The following is a 19,411-nucleotide window of genomic DNA, read 5'->3' on the forward strand; positions in this document are numbered from 1 at the left end:
TAATAAAATATAAGGGGTTACATGAAAGTAATAAATAACAATGCAATTCATAATATTATCAGTTATATTAGTATTTTTCTGTAAGGATTATTTAATAATTATCCTTTTTTTCTTTAAAATTGTATGATTAGGATTTGAACAAATGAATAGTTTATCTGCATCTGTTGAGATATGCATTAATGGTGCCAAAACTTTTATTGATGAAAATAGCTTGAGGTGTACTGTAAAAACAACTCATTCTTGCATGCTATTCATTCTTGTGATTTTTATGAGAACAAATTTAACACAAATATAAATCATGTTGAATTTGTCACACTTGTTTTGTTTCAGCTCATTTTTATTGTATGTGTTTCCTTTGGTCATTTTGTTATTTAACTTATTGAGATGAAAACAGCAGGTTTGAGTATTAATAAGAACATACTTTGACCTAAAAATGTCTTAAGGTTTCAATGTACACCTCTTCTCCTTTTATAAATTCTAAAACTAGTTAGTATTCTTTTATATAAACTAATGTTAATTTGAACAGTACATATATGCAGATGACTTTTTAATAAGCTTGTTGGAATGCTACCTTATGGATGTTTATCATACTTCTACTTTAATAAAAAAAAAAAAAATGGGGAATGTCCATGGGACACAGATGATGCCCCCGATTGCATATCATAAAAAGTCATAAAGGACCATAACTGACGAAATGTAAAAGTGACACTACCCGAATTTGTACTTGATCTGAGTTTTGTGGTAACATAACATTTTGACAAGGCAAACTTAAGTTAAAACGAAAACAAACTATTCAGCAATTTATCAATTTGTAAAGGGGCAAAACTCTAGAATGGTAACATAACATTGGTAACATAACATTTTAACGAGGCAAACTTAAGTTAGAGAACGGAAACAAACTATTCAGCAATTTATCAATTTGTAAAGGGGCAAAACTCTAGAATGGTAACATAACATTGGTAACATAACATTTTGACGAGGCAAACTTAAGTTAGAGAACGGAAACAAACTATTCAGCAATTTATCAATTTGTAAAGGGGCAAAACTCTAGAATGGTTGAAGTGACGCCTCAAAATTTCAGACTTGATCTGCATTTTGTGGTAATAAGCATTGTGTATAAGTTTTATAACATTTAGTTGAGGCAAACTAAAGTCAGAGAACGGAAACCAACTTGGAATGGACAGATGGACGACCAGGCAGACATACATACAGACTAGGTTAAAACTTAATGCCCCATCAGCTTTGATGAACTCAGGAAAAGTTACTATTTAATTAAAATTAAATAAGAAGCACACTGTACGCATGCAATAAATAACTTACAACAAGGACATTGCGTTTACTTGTTACATCTTTCGTTGCTTTTGAAACCTGACAACCTTGCAAAGGGATCATAAAATCTGATTTTCCAAACGGAGATCCTGGCACAGTCTTTGCTGATTTCATGTCTTTGTAGAATACCAAATTAGATGCAGATAATTTAGCATAACAAGTCACCCAGCTTTTCCTAAAATGAACATATTTCATTAGCATTTTTTTAATATCAGCTTATAACCAATAGAAATTCAACAAAACTTAATTGACAGATATAGAATATGGCAGGGTTAAACATTTTTGTCAGCAGTCAACCCTCCACTGGTGTAACTGTACAACATAAGAACATGCAATAAATTGGAAATGATGGAAACTCATTTAATTGACAATGTGCATCTTCAAAGATGGACACTCTTCACCATTGGTACTAGAATAGAATTCATTACAAAAATCAGTCTTTTATCTTGTTTGGTTTTTGCCAAAAACACAAAAAAGGGTTAAAAAAAACATCTTTTGAGGGCAATCCCTAATAAAAATTCTACTAATGATTTCAGCAAGGCTAACTTAATTGTAGATTTTGTCTTGCTGATAATCTTCGCTATTCAAAATGTCTATTGATTGTCCTCAGTTTATACATGGAAGTATTATATTAACAGGAACTACTACGACCCGACTTCAAACGTTTCATCTGCGATGCCGCGCCTAATTTAATGACATGTTAGTTAGCTTGAAACATGGCACGTTATTTACATAGCAGCGTGTGGTGCCCTACGATATTGTCATTCTCGGTTGATTTCGGGATTACGGAAATAAACGAAGAAATCGAAAGTTGTGATAAATTCTTAGGAAACAGCAATCGGCAAACTTCGGCAGATTCCGTTACCTAACTGTGATTGAATGATTGATGGATTAATGCGAGTCATCATTTATTCTATAGAAAACACGTTGACGATGGAAATGTGCACCAAATTTATTGAATAAATGCCCCATTTTTATTGATTTATTTTTTCGGTAAAAATTGCACTATATGTAATATATATCGCAAGTTGTGATTATATAATAACTACTGTTTACTCCTTTGAGTGGCACACATTTCCTGCATATTTAAGACGATTGTAAATGATCGTTCTGATAAAATCAAAAGATCAAAGAGATTTTAAATAAATGTAGGGTAAGATCATTGGTTGGTATATACGAATGTTCAGCTGAACCCCGATGTGTTGATTTTTTTTTAGTACTGCGACTCAAGTATTTGTATAGTGACATTGTACAAATTCTTGTGCGACTGTTCAATAATATTTACCAGTATCATTTGTACGGTTTCATTTGGTCGGATAGTGATAACATATTTTAGGGGACAGAAATGTATTATATAAATATCTATATAACAAAGTTTCTTCTGCTGTATTTTGTTGATTGGTACTTGCTCGATTAATTTTCGTATTATAAACTGGAAATTTCTATTTCCCAGGATTATCCAGTAACTTAACCATATATATTACTCTAAACTTCACAGTTTTAATATTTATCAAATATATTTATTGTTAACCGGCGGTAACCGGAACACACCTTAATCTCGATTTAAACTTCACCCACAAACTAATAAAATAATGTCACTGACTATTTCAAATCCTTGTAGAAAAATTAATTCTGGGCCGATTTTCATTTTTTATGCATCAGTCGATTTGTTTAAATAAGTTGTTCACGAATAAAGGTCTACCGACGCGATTGAAATAAGTAAAGGTGTTTTCCGACAGGTAATATTGTAAAGCTGTCTCGATTAAAACCACGTGATTGATAAGAAGTATCTCTGGTCAATTTATGACTGCGGCATCGCAGATAGTCACAAAAGAAATTAACGATAGCGTACTAATTAGACAGCTTCCATATCTTTTCTACAGGGCTACCCGGGTTATAAATAAATGCTAATTAATCGTTGTAGTTCCTGTCAATATAATACTTCCATGGTTTATATAATCTGAACAGGTCCATATAAAATGTATTGACCTCGTCAAAAGTCTATAATTGACAAATTACTACTCAAAATGTCTAAATAATTCCCTGAGTAAACTAAGAAGTACGTACTTGACCTTTTTATTGCCTTCCAAAATTTTGGCCCTGCTAACTGTTCCTGAAAAAGGTTCCTACAATGGAAATACATTAAAAATATAGTCTTTGGAAATCCTTTTCTAATATATGTTATATTCAAATACCAGTATTCAAAACATTATTCAATCTTTCATCTTGTTACGTTATATCTTATCACTATGCTGATAACATATGTAGAATAATTAATTTATTACCCAATCCAGAACATTTATTTATTATAGGACATGTGCCAAATAAATTTAAGTACTGATTTAATTTCCTGCTGCATTTTCCTCAATTAAGAAGATTTGAATTTGTTTGATAAAATGAGAGGAAGTCTATTTCTTATCAATTACAGAAATCAAAATTATCTTTCAGATTTTTGGTTCCATTAGATTTACAAACCTTAAGACCATACATTACAGTTACATGAGGATGGAGAGGTTATGATGTTACTAACATCAATATGTGGTATGTCATATGTTTGGAAAAGATCAATTTTTAGACTGATTTGTACTGTATTTCTGTCATGTTGTTTTGCCATTTTGGGATTTTTTTTGTTTCACTTGGTTTTGGTCTGTAACCTATTTTTATTCTCTCTTTATGACTTTTGAATAGCTGTATACTACTGTTGCCTTTATTGAACCATAAGCTTGAAAAAAAACAAGTATCAATTCACCCCTGAGTTTTTATTTAAAGAAAGATAGATTTACAGCAAAATATGCAGATTTTTAACTAAAATAAGGAAAATCTAATACACATGAAATATTTCCAAAAAGTTGTTACACAAATTTTGAGCATAATCAGGTAAAGAAGATATTTGATATGTTTTCACAAAAGTCAACTTGTGATTATCTTTTGAAACAAAAAAAAAAGATTTGTCTGTCTAAAGGATAGAAATGTTAAGTTTGGGGTAAATGCATAAAATTTCCCATGGATCTCTAAAGGTAGCATATGAAGGTATTTTTTCGATACATGTTTAAATTGACTAGGCGAAAAAAATTGCCTGAATGCAAATTTTCATAAAAAATTCAGTTTTAGAATCAAAACTGTATTATATGCCTTTAAAAAGTTCAACTAAAAAAAACAGAGTACAATTATTTACTTTGGGTTTGTCTACCTTTTAAGGTAATCTACAAACTAACCAAATAAAAAAACTTATTTGCAAATTAATGAAGCATAAAAATGAGTTACAAGTTAAATTATTCACAAAGGACAGATAAGCAATCTGTTTTCTGATTATACACATCCAACTTAACTGACATATCACTTGCAGGGACAAAAACCTAAAGTTTAAAACTATGAAATATGCATTTGATGTCAATGTTGGTCAATGAAGTAAAAAAAATAAATATTAAAAAACTTATACAACAGACTGGACCAAACTATTGCTGGCAAAGACACGATGTAGGATAGCTGTATAGCTTTTCCAACACAAATGGAGAGAACCTTGTCATGCTATACAACTGCCTAATAATAATTGTTCATCAAAGGGAGATAAACCATTAACAACAAGCAAACTACCACTAACCTGCTGGGGTGTGTACAAAGTTTTCTCCGCATTGGGGTCCTATAGTATAAAGAAAAGGTGATCATGCATAATATATATCTGCAAATATTATATACTGCAAGAATATCCTCAATTTTCATAACTTGCCATGTTGAATTTGATTATTTAAATTCTTACAAAATCAAAATAAAGGTTAATGATGATAGCATCTCAGTACCACATAACACTTTTATAAGAGAATGGTAAACAAGTACCAGTTTATTTCATAACCAACTATTTAAACAACAAAGGTGCTGGACAAAGTACTTTGGTTCTATGTAGAGTGGGGCGCATATTTTCCCTGGGGACACAAATTCGCCATTTTGTGATTTTGAGGTGTAAAAACTTCAAAGGATGGGTGAAATGGAAGCAATATGCCAGTAAATTATATTATTATAACAAATATGATTATTTTTTACACAATGCCAAAATTTCGGCACTAATCGCAAAGGACCGAAAAACAGACAACAATTTTCAGCCTTTTTCCTGAATGAAAAAATGATTTCAAAGAAGTATTTCTGAGTAATTTTCTGACTGAGTGCCCTATATTTCAGTTCTTTACTTCTTTGAAATGTCTGCTATTCATCTATAACAAAATTGATTTCATAAATATTGTTTAAAGCTGCAGTTATTTGGTTTTAAATAGATGTGCAAAAACGGCGAATATGTGCCCTCCTTTGACTAAACATCAGGAAATTTCAAATAGCCTTTAATCTAACTTTTCAGACGATTTTTTTTCAAAGAAACACATTTTCAAGCTAAGAATATTTTGTTTTTGGTGTTATCTTCATATAGAAATATCAGTATACTTCAAAAACATAAAGACCTGAACATAAACTGCAGAAAACATGGAAAGTTATGGCGAAAATGAGCACCCCACTCTACCTTTTTTTACAAAAAAAAAGATTTTTGCAATTATTAAATAATTCATTGTTAAGGGGGCTCGCGGGTCTAAATGAATTTTTTTTATTTAATATAGGATTTCTCTATATTTTTCTATAAATGAACTTTATCTTATACTTAATGGAAAAATGAAATAAAAAAATGGGGTCACCGTTCATTTACGCTCACAATCTGCCTTCGAAAGAAGCATACATTTTTGTTAATGTCCTTTTTTTCTGTTGAACTAATAGGAGAAATAGCGGTAATATCGATATAAAAAAAGAACTAAATTACAGAAATCGCTAGAATTTTACAATTATTTAGTTTATGTACAGCTTATTCGAAAACAACAATAAAAAATATAGGTCACCGATGAGTTAAAAAAGATATTTCAATTTTAATGCCAAAAAATGGCATTTTTGCACCAAAGGGAGATAATTTGGAGCTTTTTCAATGATAACTACATTTCAAAAATTCGCTGGGGCCAACACGAATTGATTTTTTGGAATTATTTTTGTACCATATGATAAAGTAACAACTACTTAACGTAATAAATGAAATTTGTAATGAAAAATTAATGTTTAATTTTTTTCTGAAAATCTTACACCCGCGAGCCTCCTTAACCCATTCAAGGCGTATGATGCCATAAGGCATCACCTTGGTACCGCCGTATGATGCCTTAATGCATCACCTTGCTACGGCCGCGTGATGCCATAATGCATCATGGAAAACGAAAAATACTCTGACCTACTTTCAGTTTTAATATTAGATCAATTACGTAAAGCTGTAAAGCGTACGTTACCACAATGTGTGAACAGGTTTCAATTATTAATATTATGTATAAATTTTGACAATAAAAGTCATTGGTATGTCATTTCTTCGTACTTTCGATTTGCGTTCATGATAAAATAATATGCCGCCATTTTTTTAAATTTTGTTGACATGTGTAGTCAACGTGATCGCTTTAAAAAATGAAAGGTCATTACCTTACACACAAAATATTTAAACCATGTGTGTACCGCTGTTTTAAAAATTAATAATATTTACTTATGACTGTTTAATAAAAAAGATAAGCCGGTAATGGCTGTCTCTTTCTGTATCATCTTCGCATGTTGTTGATTTACGCTCTGTTGACGATCGGAAGTTTACGGTTTTTGCCGACAAATAAATTTCACACGACCTGCAGGTGTTCTCCCAAATAAGGAAATCCATATTTTTATGCAGCCAATCAAATTTTTCTAGGCTAAAAGGCGGTTCTATAGTAAAATTGTAGTGAAAAACGTAGTATTGTCGTCTGGGAAAACAAACAAAAAATGTCTGAATCTTCGGATGAGGAGTTTGACGGATTTTCGCCAAATGAAGTTGATTTAGCTGCACAGCGGTACAATGATAGGCTTGAACAGCTTGGGATAGGTGATTTAGATGTTGTTGATAGTGATAATGAATTTTCTGATGAAAATGACCCACTTGTTGATGAGGCTGGTGACCGTCCTGTTGAAGCCGATGGGTGGCATGCAAATTTTGATTATTATGAGAGGGGATTACCACACATATTTTTACCACGTGGAAATACTGGTCCTACCACAGTTTTAGATCCAGATAAAGAGCCTGTTGATTTTTTCTCATTGCTGTTTACCAATGCCATTTTGCAATACATCATACAGGAGACAGACAGGTATGCTAATAAACAAATTCGTGATCATCCTGATGAAAACAAGTCTCCATGGATTACACCAACTGTTGAAGAAATGAAGGCTTTTCTAGGTTTATGTTTCTTAATGGGTATCAATGTAAAACCAGACATAAAATCCTACTGGAGCACAGATGTTATGCTGGAAACCCCCTACTTCAGTAAAGTCATGAAAAGGGATCGCTATATGCAAATTATGCGGTACATCCATTTTTCAAATAGTGAGCAAGCCCCACAGCCAGGGGATCCAAATTATTCTAAATTATACAAAATTGAATCGTTAATGGATATGTTCACAGATTCTATGGTTAGCCAGTATATCCCTAAACGACAACTTTCAGTTGATGAGGTGATGGTTCCATTCAAAGGACGACTGTCTTTTAAGCAGTATATGCCAGCCAAGCCTACCAAATGGGGAATAAAAATGTGGGCGATAGCGGAAGCTAATACAGGATATGTTTCCTACTGTCAGGTATACTGTGGGAAAACAGATGGTGCAGCTCCTGGTCTTGCAAACAGAGTAGTCAAAAATTGTATTGAAAAGGCAAATATTATAGGGCAAGGGTACCATGTTTATATGGACAATTACTTCACTTCTCCCGCCTTATTTACAGACTTGTTTCAACATTTTAACACTGCTGCATGTGGGACTGTAAGAATAAATAGGAGAGAGCTTCCTAAAGATATTATGAAGAAAAACCCTGAAGGTGTAATTAATCGTGGGGACATGCAGTTTAGACAGAAAGATGCAGTGGCTGCTGTTGTATGGAAGGACAAAAAAAATGTAAACTTAATTTCAAGCATACACGATTTCTCAGTAGGTGCAGTGCAGAGGAATGTGCAACAAGCAGATGGTATTTTTCAACGACAAGAGATACCATGTCCACAGATGATCTCTGATTACACACAGTACATGGGAGGGGTTGATAGGGCTGACCAGTACATCCAGTACTATGTTTTCCAACACAAAACACTGAAATGGCCTAAAAGGATTTTCTTCACAATGATAGAAATGTTGAAATTTGATGCCTTTAGGCTTTTTCTGGCTTCTCCTCATCATCAACCAGGCCCTGGTAAGAGACCAACAACCTTTTTGAAGTTTTCCAAGGCAGTAGCAGCAGGACTGATAGCTGGATATACAGGTGGTTCAGTTCGTAAAGGCCGCCCATCACTTGTCCCGGTTGATGACCGTCTTACACAGAGACACTTGCCAGGTTCCTTTGGAAATAAAAGTTGGTGCCATGTCTGTCACATGAGAGTGAAAAACAATCAACAAGAGACGCGTAGACAAACAAAATTTGGCTGTCTAGATTGTGGAAAGCACCTCTGTCTCCCAGAGTGTTTCACGGTGTTCCATTCTGTTAAAAATTACTGTTAGTGTTATAGCTGTGTTGTTAGTTCCAGACAATTTTGAATTTATTGACTTTACCGTTTCAATTTGCGAATTTATTTATTTATAAACTATGAACAAAACTAAAGAATAACTGATGAAGGATATATTTAAAAAGATGGTATCAAGAGACATTTTAAAATAAAGAAGGAATTTTATAGAGAGATCAGGACAACAAATAGTAGTTATTAACTGGACAATGAAAAAAAAATTAAAGACTTGAAAAGAGGCAAGTAACAAAAAATTTTAAAACTGTTATTTTTGTTTGTTACATAACCTTATAGTAGTTTAAAAATTAAATCAAAATAATATTATTTTTTGGTCAAATATCTAATTGTTCATTTGATTTTGATTTTTTTTAAAGTATTTTTTTTTATCTGCTTAAATTGCTATGAGGTTGCATGCCTGTTACTTAGTTTGAAATGAATATTTTCAAGGAAGGTAATTTACTTTGACAAGTACAGAGATTATATGTTTAATCATTGAACAAGTACAAATTTTTATTTGTCATAGAACCGTAACAAGAAATTCTGTTTTACCCAAGTGACTTAAAAACATACGGCAACGTATTTAAAAAGAGTTGTCGTCCGCCAAATTACAATTGAGTTATCTCTCTTTAATTGTTGTTGACATGAACGACGCTTTGCAAATGGCGGATTTCAATCGCGGGTAATTCTCGTGTTGTCGGTCGTTTATCGTCTTCCCAATCAGTTATGGTGTTGTCATAGACATTTCATCTTATTCTTTGAAACAAAATGAAACATAGAACGTAAGTAAATATCTCAGAAAGGGAACGGTCAGAAGAAACTCTCCCCTTCGCAGACATGTATTTGTAAACATTCAGTTATAAAAAAAAAAAAACTCGTTCGTCATAGAGCTAAACTGTTGATATTTCTTCCGTTTCATATCGCTCTAACCACACCACAACTCAAAACAAGTAGGGTACGACTTAACCTTAAAATATTTTAACGAAAATCGATCTCAAATAGCGGTAATTGCTGTTTGAAGTTCCGAGGCGATTTTTTTATGAGCACATGTCAAATTAATCCCGGCCACGAAACTGCTCGTGCTAATAAATCTCCGGCTATACGAACGCGCCAAAAAACACAATTCCGTACTGCAGATATCTAAGCAAATATTATGTGATAAAATTTCATATTGAAAATAAACATTTCAATTGTTATGATTTGCTACTGATAAACCATTTCATACTTTACTAATTTTTTTGGATTCACTAAGAAATAATCATGCATTCATGCATATCATTCATGCATATCATTATGTGCAAAAGCATGCAAAGATTGTATATTTACAACTGATATTTGCAACAAATAGCATTAAAGCAAGGCAATGGCAGTTTGCTTGTTTCTTGTAAGGCAGAGGCAATAAGCATTGCAGACACTAACATACACATAAGGAAAGAACCAAGATTTTGCAGAAGCATTGTACTGAAGAAGGAAAATTAAAACATGAAACATGATTTAAGTTTTGTGGCAATAATAATTGTGTTTAATTTCATATCATCTGGCTGACACAAGCTAAAGTTAAAGAAAGGAAAAGAAAAAATCAGCAATTCTTTCATTTGTCAAACTTGTTCTGTGTTTTGTTGTTATAAGCAAGGTGTTTAAGTTTCACAGCATTTGGTTGCAGAAAACTAAAGTTAAGGTAAATAACCAATATTGGGACAAAGTTACATAATGGATGGACAAAAGTAACCATTTGCACCCCTCTGCTACAGCAGGGGCATGAACAGATCAACTTTTAACTTAATAAATAAAATAATGCAAGTAAAATTAAAAGCCAAGGCAGTTTAAGAATGCATCTTCAAGCAAATTTAAATTTCAGGAGGTGCAATGCAGAAAAAAACACTTGTTATTTGATTTTTTTTTTCTTTCAAAAAAACTACTTAAAAATTTACCATAACTAACCCTATATAATGTGGGTTATAACAAAAAAGTATTCATATCTCTGGTGTCTGAAGCAGCATTATACAAATAATCAAGAGTATCTTGCATTCAAAATTGATAAAATTTAACACAATATGAAATACCAAAAAAACAACTGCTACCAAATTCATACAAAAGATGGATACCTAGACAACAACCATTGATAACATTGAACATCAAAAACTTACACCACCAGCTTGTGCACTCAAATTATTTGGCAAAGTCTGTGCCCTTGGTGGAGGGGTTGTAGGAAAATGTGGTGGGGCCTGCTGGAAATTCAGACTACTTTCAATAAACATGGACTTGGCTTTTAAGGAACGTGTAATCTGTGGTGATCTGCCAGTTGTGTTCGATCTTGATGATGATGGGCTTGCCTGAGGACTTGGTAACTCCATTATCACATCCCCATTGGATTTTCTGTTTGTCTGTTGAGGAAGAAAGGTTTGTAAGTAATCACAGAAGCAAACAAAACAAACACAGTTAGCTTATTTTATTTAGTATTTCATGCAAAAGGGAAAGAAAATTGTTTTTGAAAACAAAAGATTTGTGATTGAAAGTAAACAGATTTTAATGCATCCTTTTTTACTAAAATAGTGTAAAAAATAATCAGTCTTAACAACAGGTGGATCGTAAAGATAGTATATGATACTTCAGAATAAAATTTATTAACAAAGAAGGGAAAATACAACATATTGCAATAATTTTTTGGTTTAAACACACAAAGTGAATATATTTAAATTAATACCATGTTAAAACATAAATAATATAGACAACATGCAATTTTTTAAGAGAGTTAATTTGTTCTGATGCAAGTTATTTAGTATTAAACATTGTTCTACACTCAGAACCATTATAATCCAAACCTTTGGTAGTTCCCATGCCACTTCAGTACTGCCAACTTTGTAGAAGTATCTTTTACCTTCAGTATTTATACTACTCATCCACTGTAAGATAATAATGTGTAGAAATGATTTACTGCGATTCATCGTTATTTGAACCTTCTTAGATCACTAGTACTTGTTATATGAATGTGCATTTTGTTTTAAATCTTTTACATACATGCAATAAATGTTAGAAAACAATTGGATCTACACAAGCAAATCAAATTCACTTTTTTTTATCTATAATAAAATAGTATTTACCTGTGCCTGCATACAAGATGTGATGATCCTATTCCTTTAGTACCCAACAATAGATATCAGATTTAATGAAAGCTTAATTTATGCCTTGTTCACATGTACATTTAATTTGATTTGAATTTGAATCAAATGTGAATCGAATTCCCTAATCACTTTCATACAATCTTCCTTTTTAATTTGAATTGGGTAATTCCCTTTGACTAAATCACATTAGAAATCGTTTTTGTTGATACGAATTAAAAGTTAACGTCGTTCAGACAGTAAAGCAAATTTGACTCGTGCTGCAAATCGAATTAGAATTTACGTTTGGACATAAAACGCTTCTAATGCAAATTAAACTAACTGAATTAGTAAATGTGAATTGAAATCGAATTATGTGTGAACGAAGCACTAAAATTATCTCAAAGTAGACAAAACAATTATGGATTCAATATTGACATATCAACTAAAAATAGCCTCCATACCTTCCACTGTTTGTATCAATGACAGATTTTGTTGTACAATCAACAAAAAAAGGAGATGAATTAAGCACTAAAAGTAATTAAAGAACCTTAGTGAGCACGCTCACATACCCCACGTCCCCACATTGTCATTGGAGAAATTAAAGTATAAGAAAAAATATTGAATAATAATTTCCTGTCAATATACACATCTACATAGTCATTAGTATGTCCTTATCATCTACAAAATTCCATGAAATTCTGTGTGTTTTCAGAGGAGTTGAGATGACAAACTGTTGCAGAAGTACATTGAAGCAAATAAGTTCAAAGGGGCTTAACTCCTAGAAATAAAATTGAATCGTAATTTCCCGTCGATATGCACAACTACATAGTATGTCCTTATTATCTGAAAAGGTTTCATGAAATTCTGTTGTGTAGTTTCAGAGGAGTTGCGATGACAAACTGTTGCAGTAGTACATTGAAGTAAATAAGTTCAAAGGGGCGTAACTCCTAGAAAAAAAATTGAATCGCAATTTCCCGTCGATATGCACAACTACATAGTATGTCCTTATTATCTGAAAAGGTTTCGTGAAATTCTGTTGTGTGGTTTGAGAGGAGTTGCGATGACAAACTGTTGCAGTAGTACATTAAAGTAAATAAGTTCAAAGGGGCGTAACTCCTAGAAAAAAAATTGAATCGCAATTTCCCTTCGATATGCACAACTACATAGTATGTCCTTATTATCTGAAAAGGTTTCGTGAAATTCTGTTGTGTGGTTTGAGAGGAGTTGCGATGACAAACTGTTGCAGTAGTACATTAAAGTAAATAAGTTCAAAGGGGCGTAACTCCTAGAAAAAAAATTGAATCGCAATTTCCCGTCGATATGCACAACTACATAGTATGTCCTTATTATCTGAAAAGGTTTCGTGAAATTCTGTTGTGTGGTTTGAGAGGAGTTGCGATGACAAGAAACAGGACTGACGGACGGATGGACGGACTGACGGACGGGTCAAAAACATTATACCCCCGCAACTTCGTTGCGTGGGGTATAAAAATACTGCTTGTAAAATAAAATCACTTGTTTACTAAGTAAAAAGACAAAAAACCAAAGTGTGTATAGTATACAGTTGTTCAACAGGAACATTGATAATATATATAGTCCAAAAGTCAAAATCACATTAATCCCATGAAAATGGTCAAATCAAAATGATGTTTAAATACAGTTAACTACACATAACAAACAAATTTTTCATGTATCTTTGTAATAATCTTTTTACGATATTTATATCAAATGGTGTCAAATGAATTGCCTTAACAAGATGTCATTGTGGAATTAAAGTGAAAAAAGAATGAAACAGTACAGACGAAAGAAAAGACAGACGAATGGATGGGACACAATAAAAGAACGATCAAAGACCCATAACTGGTATAGAAAAAGTAGAATCATAATAATTGCAAAAGATGGTATAAACAATCATGATAGCAAACAATCCTTCTTAGTATAAAAAATTTCTGTAAAACAGTTTCAGAAGAGTTGCTTTCACAAGGTTTTATTGTGTTATATTTGTCCAAGAAAGTCCCATAACTACAGTAAAATCAAATTGACAGCAGGGTCAAGTGATTATGATAACAAATAATCCTAACAAGTCTGTAAGCTTTCATTTTCATATACTGTTTCAAAGCAGGGATATAAAAATCATACAAGTGTTTGGTAACAGGAAGTTGTAGAGTGATGAATCTGAAAACGAATCACACGGTATAGAAGACGTATATAAAGCCTGAAACCAAATTTCAGAAATCCTTGTATTGAAGTTCCTGAGAAAAATGTGACGAAAAATATTCATGGGACGGACGGAATGACAAACAATCGGACTGACGGAAGGATGGATGGATGGATGGACAGACAGAGGTAAAACAGTATACCCCCCTTTTTTCAAAGCGGGGGTATAATAAATATCACTGTTGAAAACAAACCCGTTCATCTGAATCCTCATTAGCATAAACTGTGCCTTCTTTGGTTTCTTCCACGCACCATCCTTCTGGAATGTTGGTTAATGTTTGGTCTACATTTATTTCTGGTAAAATACCAATCCCTGATCTACTGACCTTGGCATCTAACTTAGCTGCCTGTAAATATACAATAAAAGTTAGGATTTCTAAACAATGATAATGATCCAACTTAACTACCTGTAAATAAATGTATACAGTAAAATATACATCTTAGGATGATTCAACTTGGCTGCCTGTTAGTATACATTAAAGTTTACAACTTGCAAATGAATAATGATGATAATTAGTCTCTGTAATACTATTCGGTATAGCTGTAAATGCAACAACATGAAAAAAATTAAAAAACAAAATTTCCACCCATTCATAGGTGACTGCATGTTCACTAAATTTCACCTTTTATTTACTAGCAGTAGAAATGACGAAAAGTCACTTATCTGCTTATAATATCAATGGAATATACTTGAGAAAGTCAGAACGGATTTTGGGGAAACTACAAATATTGCCCACTCTGTGGATGTGCTGAAAAGACAAGAGACCCCACCACAAGTTGATATGTCAGGCATGATGGTGCACACTGCTGCTCAGAACAAAAAATATTCAAAGTAAATTATTTCAAATAATAATATTGTTTCTATTTTGGTTTTGATATGTTTTATTTTTTGTTGTTTTTTTAATATTAAATTACTCTATCATAAAAACTGACAATGACCTACAGTGTGGTCATTTGAATTTAAGACAATTTAACCAACAGTTCCCTCCATGTATCATTCAATCTGATCTTTCAGAGACCAATAAACATGTTGAAAATACCTAATTTCTTAATTACGTGATCTTGTTTTGTCACATCTGAAGTCAATTTTAATATTTCGACTCCAATGTAAGATTGCCAGTGATTAATGATCACGTACGTTGATGGTGCTCAAGTTTTAGAGATGTGGTGTTTTTTTACAGTTCCAATGTTACAAAATACCATGTGATCATGGGATCTCAAATAAATTTGCTTGTACAAATGCTTGAGGAACTTTAAAAAATACTCCTTGAGGATTTGTATACTAGACAGCTCTATTTATCTTTTTTTCTTTTTTTACAGAAGTCAAATTACAGGAAGTTCTATCTAAAATACATATCAGAATAGATCACAGATGAGAACTTACTTTTACTCATTATACATGTACATGAATGTACAATCTTTTTACAATTTCATAAAATTTCCTATTTTAACTTTATTTATAAGGAAACAATTTTGATGTTCAAGGGTCATCATGGTTTTTCCAATACCACCTTCTGTTCAAACATTAAAAGTGAGTGTAAAAAACAATTTCCTTATATTCCTGATATCCAAGCTGGTAAAATTTAACAAAAGTAATTGTGCATAATCATGTTATGCAAAGCCTTTTCTTTCAAAATATATGCACAATATCATTATATGGTTCTTATGTTTCATCAAATTGTAAGAAAGGGTTGAAGAGGGGTTGAAAATACAAAATTGTTATATATCCCTGAATAAAACGTCTAGGAAGTGGAACAGATCATGCCTATCTAAATTTGGTTGGCACTAATGTTCTTGGTAGTTGTTCACAAAAAATTGTACTTGTCTGTTTTAGGAGGAGTTGCTAACACAAACTGAAAACTCCTTTTAAATAAAGCTAGGGAAAAGTCAATGCTTTAGTAATGAAAAAGATCAAAAATATTTCAGCCAAAAAACAATAAATAGGAGATTCACAACTGCACATGGCATAGTATAGTAATTTTATTCTGAGAAACTTCATTATTAAAATCATGATTAGAGGTTTGGAAAGCAAATAAATTTTGTACAATAGGTGGAAATCTCACTTGTCCATATCCATGCCATCTCAAAGTTAACCACAACGATCTTTCAGATGAAGAAATGAAATAAGATAGCGCAAGACTAATCCTTGAGTCAAATTCTGTGAAAAATTCACAAAAAGTTGTCCAGTGATTTGCAGGTGGTTCCGGAGCAGTTGGTGATACAATAGTGAGACAGAATGATGAATGGATGAAAACACAGAAAAAATTTCTCCATCACTACAAAAAATGTATATACTTTCTGAAAATTCAATCTCAAAGTCCAAAAGAAAATTCAAAATATTCAAATACAAATGATCAATATATATAAAATTGTGCAAATGATAATGTAGTAATTCTCAAGTGTTTATGATAAATTTAATGTTAACTAAATGATCATGAAACAAATCTATTCCTCTTACCATTAGTAAAGGGTGATTATAGGATAAGACTATAGCCATTATTGTACTAACATCCTCTACCAAATATTTCTAACAGGAAGTTACATTTTTGTAAAGTGTATTTTTAAATATTGCGCACACTTTCAATTCATTTTTATCTATTGGTTTTTATGGTGGAGTGATATAGGAATGATTATAAAAAAATTCAATAGTTATTTTAACAGAACAATGTTTGATTATAAATGTAGATATTAAAAATTATTACAACGATTGACTAAATACACACACAAGTTTACAAATATTTCCTGGATTTTAAAGTAGTCATCCATCACATAAACCTTATTAACAGATATTATAATGTGCATTTGTTGACTTAGTTAAAGTTTAGTTAAAGAATAAAGTATATTAACGAGACTAATTTTGGATAATGAAAGGTAGAACATCAGTAAATAATTTTAGTCTAAAAAAAAGTCTATATTTACTTCAGTAAAAGGCAGTACATTGTACTAACATAGGTTTATTATTTTGCATTTTTTGACGGGGCAAAATTTAACTTATAATATTATTATACTGAGGATTCATTTATATTCGTGGGTATGATTTTTCGTGGATGGCAAAAAACATGCCTTTTTGTGGAAAGGTGATTTTGTGGCTTTGCCAAAGGTTGCATACAACCTGATAGAAAAATTGTAAATCGTTGAACATTTAAATTTGTTGTTCACCTGTTGGCTAAGTTAAATGTAGGACTTAAACAATGAAATAACCAATTAATTGAACTTTCATGGTCTACCTAACTGTACATTGGAAAAAATTCACAAAAGTTGATGAAGTGTAAACCATTAATAAGGATAAGATAAGTCTTTCTTTATGAAGTTCTTCCACGAGTATCACAAAACTTAGTTACAAATTAGCACCTTGCTTAAAGTTTGAGAACTTTGCTCTCAAAGCGAAATGAAATATGAGCTACTGCTCCCTAAAAGTTTTGGCAATCAGGAAGTAGAAAGGCAAGGCGTTCTTTGAACCCTTGAACAACTTTAATAGTGCATATTCCATCATATAATTTAATTAACATGTATAGAAAAGGCATTATCTGGATATAAATTAACAAATATGTTTTTTTTTCAAGTCAGCACAAAAGTGGTGATGCAATATTAAAAAAATAAAAGAGCTCAGTTCTCAAAAAGAAATCTCCAACATCTAATGTGTTGATATTCAATGTTTATGTTACCTATATATTACATGTATGTATTATATATAATGTTTACCCATCATACTTCCTGTGTGTAACTGAGTTTAATGTAATTGATTATTTACATGAATTTGGTCATTATCTAGATATCATATTTTTTAATTAAAGCAGTATGTGAAATATATACATGTATACAAAATATATCAGAAAAATCTTAGCCTATCTATTGCAAAGGAAACAAATCTTCTATGGGAATCAGTAGGTTTTGGTTAGGTTATTTAGATTTTAGAAGATGACCAGTCCCATTGAATACGTTGTAAATACACTAGCCATTGGTCTCTATGGGGAACTTTTCATTTTTCCTGGAAAAACCATTTGATCATGTACACAATTCATAGAAAAATCGCTATTTTGTTTATTTAATGGGACAGTACATCTTCCAAAAATACAAATATCCTGACCAATATATACTGATTCTCATGGAAGGTTTTATTTCCTTCGCAATAAAATGTTGTAGTAATCCATTTTGTGTTTTGCTAAGCACATAAACAAGAGGCCCTTTTGACACTTAATATTCCTACATTTTTTTTAATAGCAATTGTAGCTGTTAGGTAAAAGGCATAACTCTTAATTCTTCCTAGGACAACTTTAACAACAGGCTTGAAATTATCAGATTCAAGAAGTGACAGCAGTGTTAATAAGTTTGTGAGTTTAGCAAAAAATAGATTTGCATTTAATCAAATTGACCTTAACTAATAATCTGGTATAATAATCCTTTGTGCCACCACACATCCTTTCAAACCTTTTGACAATTCTTAGTTGGAATCACAGTCACCTATGTCTATATTTCAACAAATTAAACTTTATCAAAATTGACTTGAAAAAAAAAGCCAACTAACTGCCAATTTCCTTAGGAACATTACACTTGTAACTGTTGTTATGAAGAGCAATTATTAACACCACTAAAGCTCACCCCAAGATTACAATTTTATGTTCCTTTTAAACACTTTTTTTTCAAATAGGGTTTACTATCATGTATTTTTAATCAAAACTTCACATACAATAGTGAAACATTTTTTCTGATTGTATTAGTTATCTAAGCATGCACCACCAATATCAGGCCAAGCTTGAAAGCTAACTTTTTTTAATACATGTAGTTTTATTTCAAACTACATCAGATTCAAGTGAAATATCAACATTTGTGTATTTTGTTTCTTAATTCATTTAAGAAACTTCGGCTTGACATTAACAATGTGTAACAATGGACAATATGTTATCATCGGATATCAATGGAATATAGTATACCAAAAGAAAAAAAATTACAGTACCAATTTGTATGTACCAGATGTGCAATCAAATTAGGATACATGTATCAATATTTATATATCCTGTGCATTTTCAGTCAGCTATCTAGAAGTTATAAAACCTGAGGAAGTAATATAAAGTTCAAGAAAATGTGAATATTTTCCAAAGTGACTATCTGTTACATGCAAATACTACTGATGAGATACGAATACATGTAGAGATATACACTTAGTTGATTTTCAAACATGTATGATATATCAAAATT

At 31.8% G+C, this 19,411-nt stretch overlaps 1 protein-coding gene across 6 annotated transcripts in view; it reads right to left on the minus strand.

Annotated features, from left to right (window-relative positions):
• Positions 1-19,411, minus strand: part of LOC143064789 (rho GTPase-activating protein 15-like) — a 42,807-nt gene that overhangs the window by 18,635 nt on the left and 4,761 nt on the right. For 3 of the 6 annotated variants that reach the window (XM_076237889.1, XM_076237891.1, XM_076237888.1), the window contains 6 exons: positions 14,410-14,562; positions 11,720-11,800; positions 11,045-11,281; positions 4,931-4,969; positions 3,397-3,455; positions 1,321-1,504 (listed from right to left, as the gene is read on the minus strand). In XM_076237889.1, the coding sequence (XP_076094004.1) occupies positions 1,321-1,504; positions 3,397-3,455; positions 4,931-4,969; positions 11,045-11,281; positions 11,720-11,800; positions 14,410-14,562 (753 nt within the window). The remainder of the gene's footprint in view (positions 1-1,320; positions 1,505-3,396; positions 3,456-4,930; positions 4,970-11,044; positions 11,282-11,719; positions 11,801-14,409; positions 14,563-19,411) is intronic. The other 3 variants (XM_076237892.1, XM_076237890.1, XM_076237893.1) reach the window with 3 other exon arrangements.

The sequence above is a fragment of the Mytilus galloprovincialis genome, chromosome 2 (assembly GCF_965363235.1).
Source record: "Mytilus galloprovincialis chromosome 2, xbMytGall1.hap1.1, whole genome shotgun sequence".
NCBI lineage: Eukaryota > Metazoa > Mollusca > Bivalvia > Mytilida > Mytilidae > Mytilus > Mytilus galloprovincialis.